Source organism: Gracilinanus agilis, chromosome 1, assembly GCF_016433145.1.
Source record: "Gracilinanus agilis isolate LMUSP501 chromosome 1, AgileGrace, whole genome shotgun sequence".
NCBI classification, from domain to species: domain Eukaryota; kingdom Metazoa; phylum Chordata; class Mammalia; order Didelphimorphia; family Didelphidae; genus Gracilinanus; species Gracilinanus agilis.
The window spans coordinates 89,812,621-89,819,301 of NC_058130.1; the positions used below are offsets into that span (position 1 = coordinate 89,812,621).

At 50.5% G+C, this 6,681-nt stretch overlaps 1 protein-coding gene across 1 annotated transcript in view; it reads right to left on the minus strand.

Annotated features, from left to right (window-relative positions):
• Positions 1 to 743: 743 nt before the first annotated feature.
• The window catches only part of SEMA3B (semaphorin 3B), a 14,894-nt gene continuing 8,956 nt past the window's right edge, over positions 744 to 6,681 (minus strand). The window contains exons 12-17 of the mRNA XM_044677016.1: positions 5,923 to 6,014; positions 5,800 to 5,841; positions 4,955 to 5,112; positions 4,614 to 4,669; positions 4,251 to 4,390; positions 744 to 2,239 (exon numbers count right to left, since the gene is read on the minus strand). Of these exons, the coding sequence (XP_044532951.1) occupies positions 1,790 to 2,239; positions 4,251 to 4,390; positions 4,614 to 4,669; positions 4,955 to 5,112; positions 5,800 to 5,841; positions 5,923 to 6,014 (938 nt within the window). The 3' untranslated portion in view covers positions 744 to 1,789. The remainder of the gene's footprint in view (positions 2,240 to 4,250; positions 4,391 to 4,613; positions 4,670 to 4,954; positions 5,113 to 5,799; positions 5,842 to 5,922; positions 6,015 to 6,681) is intronic.

Here is a 6,681-nt window from a genome sequence, read left to right on the forward strand (position 1 = left end):
TTATCCCCAAGCAGGTCTACACAGGAGAGTGAAGGGTAAGTGGGAAGGTCTGACAGTCCCGGGGACCGAAATAGCCAGACGTGCACCATTTTGGCCCAGGCCACACGGGCTCCTCTTTGGGAATGGTCTCTGGGGGTACATGAGGCAATGGATTTCACCACTGTGAAGTTAGGAAAGGGCCCTGATTCTTCCCTTTCCCCCAACCCCAACCTTCGCTTCTCTAGCTCAACAGACTAGACTGCCAACGACTTTTGTGGATGCCTCCAATTCCTCACCTCCACTCCCACGCCAAGGACGAAGATCGGAGAGCTCGAGAACAGGCCACCTCCAAGGGCATCCCCAGAGGTGATGCAGCAAAGGCTGAGCCCTTGGAGATGACTGCGTCGTCTCCGTGTCCAAGTGTGAGTGCATGTAGTCAGTCACCAGGGGGGGGTTCCTGGTGGGTCGTCCCGCCTTGGATATCCCCACAGACCCTCATCTACCACACCGTGTGATCACGCAGTTATGTGTCCAAGCTGACCTTTGTATCCGAGCCCCAGTGAACAGCTTTCCAAAGAAGGGAGAGCAAACCCGAGGTGCACTGACCGTATTATCAAGCTTGACCAACTCACTAACCTTGGAGTTCCTGGAGAAGAGGCCCCTAAAGAACCTCCAAACCCAGGGGAAATGTGTTTGCTTCTCTCCTGTATCATCTAGGAGCTCTGCACACACATATAATAATAATAATAATAATAATAATAATAATAATAATAATAATAATATATTGCATTTATACAGCTCTTTATACTTTCCAAAGTACTTTCACATCTGTTAGTTCCCTTGTTCCTCACAACAGCCCTGTGAGGTAGGCAGGGCAGGAATTATCTCCATTTTACACAAAAGGGAATCGAGGCCCAGAGAGGGGAGGGACTCACCCCAGATCACACAGTGAATTTAGTGACAGAGTCTGACCTTAAACTCAGGCCAAAGCTCTCTCCCCAGTAGCCCGCTGCCTTCTCATGTACACACATCCATACTGAGACATACAAACATATACATACAGTCACACATGTGATCCCCACAATTCTTTGTGGTCCCTGGCACAGCAAGGCCATGCCTCCTCCTTGGCTAATCACCTGTTTGTTGTATGAACTTAGTACATTCCCTCCATTCCCCAGTCCTGTCCCATAATCACTCCATGTCACCTGCTAGTTCTCCTCTCTCTTTCTGGGGGGCCTCTAGCCTCAGGGGAAAGCTCCCAGCTTTTACTCAAGCCCTAAGAAATGGTGATCTTTGCTCTTTCCTAAGGCTGGGGGGGAGGTGCAGTTCTCCCCCATACTCTCATATCCTGGACATGTCCTCGTGTCCCTCCTCCTGGAACTGATTGTCTAGTCCAGGGACAGTGGGGAGGTTGGTCAGTGGACTTTCCGGATCCCCAGGCACTGCCGGCCCTGTCTGCTGGGCCCAGACCTAACAAGCAGGAAATGAGGCACTAAGAGGGAGGGGATGGACTGACCTCAGACCACCGGCAGGCCCCTGGTCTCATCCCTGGCCCCTCTTGGGGTTACATTCATTGGTTACGGTCTGTTAATAAATATATCAGTGGTTGTATCCCCGGCTCTGGGCCCCCAGGGCAGGGAGATTGAAAGGGGACCCCCCTGCCCCCAAAAGGCCAGTCTATTTCTCCTGGGTCCCCTCTCCACATTGAGGGGTTGAAAGGTACCCCAATTAGGCAGGAAGCAAGACACCCAGCTTGGTCCCTTGGCCCCTCAATCCCCACTGATGTCTGGGGAACAGGTGGCAGGGGTCATCATTGGGCGGCACTTCGAGGTCCCCGATCAGCCCGGGGAGGGTCTGGGGGGTGGGTCCGGCGGTTCCTTCCTTTCCGCTTCTCCTCAAGATGTTTCCACTTGTGTCCCTTTGGCCGAGGCCCAAGGACTGAGGGCTCCTTCGCACTACTCCAAGATGGGGGGCACATAGGGCTTCCCCCACCTCTCCCAGGTGCATCCACCAACTGCAGGAAGTCTCTGTACCAGAGTTTATGGCTAGCAGGTGACCCTGCCCCCATTCCCTGGGCCTCCTCGCCCCTGGTCAGCTGCTCAGCCTGGTGGGCACCCACCACTCGCAGGGTGAGCCGCCGGAGGGGCTGCGTGAAGCCATGTTCAGTAGCATGGCAGTGGTAGAATCCAGTGTCCTGGGGACCCAGGCTGAGGAGGAGGAGGCCCCGGTCTGTCTGGATCACCCGGTCGTCCAAGTGTACCTATGGATCAGAGAAAGCCACACCTCAATATAGAATGTTAAAGCGAGAAGAGCCCTTCAAGCTCCACAAGACAGGAGGGTAGGGTCCTTCACGCTACCCATAATCATCATGGAAATGAAGACTGGGAGCATTTCCAGAGCCCCCGAAGAGCTGCAAAGGGGTTTGCCTGTAGGCTCTCACTTGATCGTCATTCCAGTTCTGTGAGCCGAGTATCATAGGTATCATTAGCCCTATTTTACAGACGAGGACACTAAGGCTCAGGGAGGTTAACAGACTTGCTCAGGGTCACGATGCTTCTCAAGGAAACAGTTCTTGGAATTTAAAAAGTCTTTAAAATATAAACTATTAGAACTTGAAGGGTTCTTAATCAATCAATGAATATCTATGAAGCTCCTACTAAGCAGCACCATGCTAAGTGCTGGAGATATAAAGACCCAAAAAGGAAATGATCCCTTCTCTTGTGAATCTACCCAGAAGAAAAACAAAACAAATCCAAGACAAGAAGGGAGGGCCCTAGTGTTAGGGGCCCCATCAGGAAAGCTTTTGTATGAGATGGAAATGTGATTGCTAGAAATAAGCCAAGTACTGGGCTAAGCTCTTTTCAATTATTGTCTCATTTGAGCCTCACCACAACCCTGGGAGGTAAGTGCTATTATTATTATTCTCGTTTTACATTTTAGGAAACTGAGGTCAAATGACTTGTCCAGGGTCACACAGCTAGTAGATGTTTGAAGCTAGGTTTGGAATCAGGTCCAAGCCCAATTCCCTATGCATTGTACCACCAAGCTTCCTGGGGCAAAGACAGAGTCAGCTCCTTGAGAACAGAGATTGTGTTATTTTTCATAATTATATCCCTAGCATGTAGCACAGCATTGGCACATAGTAGATACTTAATAAATATTTGTGGATTGATTGATTCTATGAGGCAGAAGTAGGAGGGGGTACATTGTAGACATGGGGTCAAGGAGACAAAAGGAGTCCTGTGTGAGGGAAAGAGAGAAGGCCAGTTGGCTTAGGGAAGAGGACATACAATCAGTTAAGACATTTAGGCAAAGGACATCGACATCGAGATAGCACAGTAGATAGTGCCAGGCCCGGAGTCAGAGGTCCTGGGTTCAAATGTGACCTTAGACACTTCCTAGCTTTGTGACCCTGGGCAAGTCATTTAACCCCAATTGCCTAACCCTTACTGCTCTTCTGCTATGGAACCTGTACTTTGTATAAATTCTAAGACAGAAGGTAAGAGTTTAAAAAAAGAAAAAAGATACCCAGGCAAGAAGAGAGTGAGGAGTGACCAAACCAAGGTGGTGGCTACAGGAAGGGAAGGAACGGAGAGCTGGATAGGAGAGATGTGCAGATAGAAATGGCAGAGATTTGTCAAATGATTAGATCTGGCAGAGGAGGAGACAGAGAGGAGTCTAGGATAATGCCAAGGTCGTAAACCTTGGAGATTAGAAAAAAGATGGCGCCTTCCACCTTCACCAGAAATAAGGAAGTTTGGAAGAAGGACGGCTTTGAAGACGAGAGTGAGTTCTGTTCTCAAAGGTTGAATCTGACGTATCTCTGGTATCTAGTTTGAGCTGCCCAAGGGACAATTGGTGATGAAAGACTGAAGTTCAGGGGAAAGATGGGAGCTGGATGTTTAGATCTGAGTCATCTGAGTGTAGAGATGAGACCCGTGGGACAGAGGTAGCGAGACGGAGAGGCAAAGACAAAGACAGAGAGAGAAGAAAGAAAAGAGGACCCAAGACAAAAGCCTACAGGTAGGGCTAGGATATGGATAGGCCATAGAATATGAGAGCTAGAAGAGAACAACAAGCCACATTTCCATCATTATTTATGGTAAACCACAGGCTGCTAGTCAAATGAGGCCTTTGAGATCCCCCCAGTTTTAAAAAGAGGGAAACTGAGGTCCAAAACAAGGAAGGAGTTGTCCAAGCTCACGTACATCAGGTCAAGGTTTGGGGGTCTTCCAGATGAGTGATGCCAGGCCAATGTGGGGAATGCTTACCTGGGTTCGGGGGCTATCACTTGCCCGCTGGTAGGTCCACAATACTTGGGCCTGCAGGGATTTGGGCTGACATTCAAGGAAGGTGCTGCTGCCTTCAACTCCAAACAGCTTCTTCTCCAGCAACGTCTGGCGTGGGGGGTCTGGTGAAGGGTGCACAGGGGCTCAGCTGCAGCTTGGGTCAGGGGAATATTTGGGGCTTCTATTTTGGATTGGCAGCAGAAGGGGTTGACTATGGGGATGAGGTCGCCACGTTTAAGGCCTGTCCTGTTAGTAGCACCCTCATTCATGATGAAGGCCTCGGGGAATTTCTTTCTAGGGTTTGAGGGACCGTGGGAGGAGGAAACTGACCTAAGGGTCACTCACCCCCAGAACACAGTATGTTGGGGTCCCCATTCCGAACATCCTGGCGCCGATACCTCCTAAGGGAAAAGCAGAGATGTGGATAAGATCTTGAGATGCTGAGAAACTTCTTGGCCCCAACGCCCCAGAGCCACACAACCAGAAGGTATCCCGTGATTACTCCTGGCCCCTTGCATTCGATCTCCCCATCCCCTTGGTACTCAGGGTCACAAGTCTCTGGTTCTCTGACCACTGGGCCCTTGCCTTCCATCCCCTTAACCCTCCAGCCCGTGTCTTCTTCAATCCATTGGGCTTTTGGTATCCCCCTCTCCCTAGCTCCCAGCTCTTATCTCTCAACACCATACCTCTTGGTATTGGGCAGGTAGCGGGTACAGGCAGCCCCGTCCCAGGCACAGTAGGGATCCCGGGCCAGGCAGCATTCGGCACATGCACGGCCATAGGCGGCACACCGGTGCAGGGGCAGCTGAGAGATACCGCTCTGGGAGGCCACATAAAGCTGGTGCTGGGATTCAGAGAAGGGAGAGAGAATCATTTTCAGTGCCAGCACAACCTCGTGTCTTGTAGGAAATTGGGGAGGTCCAGAGAGGAAGAGGCTGACCTGAGTACACACACAGCAAGTTAGTGGAAGGATGGGGTTGTCTTTGTAGGTCTGAGCCCCATTCTATCATCTATTGCTAGTATTTCACCTTGGTAAGCCTTACTTTTCCCATCTATAAAATGGGGATAATAGTGGCCCTGCATACTTTGCAAAGTTCTTATGCGTTTCAAATGAAATAATGTAAATAGAGCATGTGATAAGCTTTAAAGGCACCATTACTACTACTAGTTTCTAGTATGCTTCTAGTTACTACCACTACTACTAGTTACTAGCGCTGCTCTTAGTTACTACTAGTAATTACTAGTATTTTCACTAATTACTACTTCAACATTACTACTGATAACTGCCTTCAGGTATCTTTGCTTCTAGTACCAGAATACTGACAGAAAGAAGAGACATAGGGAAAAACACGGACCCTCTGGAGGGCAGTTGGTCCTCTCGCAGGTTCCCTTAGGGAATTGTTGACTCCTGCTAGCAGTGAGGTTGCACTGAGAAGCCAGCCCCTGGCAAGCTCCTGGCCCGTCCTGGATCCTGGAGAACCCAGAAAGACCCCTGCTTGCCAGACCTGTCTTCCTCAACCCAGCCACTCACCCTCTTGGAGGAGATCTGCATGTTGATGATGGCCACAGCATTCTGAAAGGGAATGACATTGGGGTCAGGGCTGAGTCGGGGTCCGCCGAGCAGGGCTGCGCTGGGCGGGCACTGCCCTCTTACCTCAAACACCTGCAGCTCCTCGAGCAGAAGTCCTTCAGTGCTTTGCCAGCTGTCCTTGGGTACCGAGATCACCTTGAGGACTGTGCCAATGTCTGCAGGAGAGAGGTGGCGATCTGGGACTGGGCACCCCTGGATGAGGTGGGGAGAGATCCACACATACCCGCCCCCCTCTCTGCCATCTTTGTCTGTCAAACTCTGTCAATGCAGGGCGGTGCACCTGTTCTCTCTGTCTCCCCCTTATCTTTACCTTCTTGGTATCAATTCTTAGAAGAGCAACAAGGGCTAGGCAATGGGGGTTTAATGACTTGCCCAGAGACACACAGCTGAGTCTGAGGCCATATATGAACCCAGGTCCTCTTGACTCCAGGCCTGCCTCTCAATCCATCGAGCCACTTAGCTGCCCCCAGTGCTTTCTCTTTGTCTTAGAGTCCTTGAATTGCCTAGAGCACCAAGAGAGATTCAGTGATATGCACTGGGTCCCATAGACTCTAGGCATCAGAGGCAAGACTAGAACTCAAGTCTCAGAGGCTGGCTCCCTCTCCATTATGCCAGGGTGCCTCTTGGCTTAATAATTTATTGCTAAATTGGATTGGACTGGACTAGGCTGAATGAGTGTGTGTGTGTGTGTGTGGGTGTGTGTGTGTGGGTGTGTGTGTGTGTGTGTGGGTGTGTGTGTGTGTGTGTGTGTGTGTGTGCGAGAGAGAGAGAGAGAGAGAGAGAGAGAGAGAGAGAGAGAGAGAGAGAGCTGTCTCTTATACA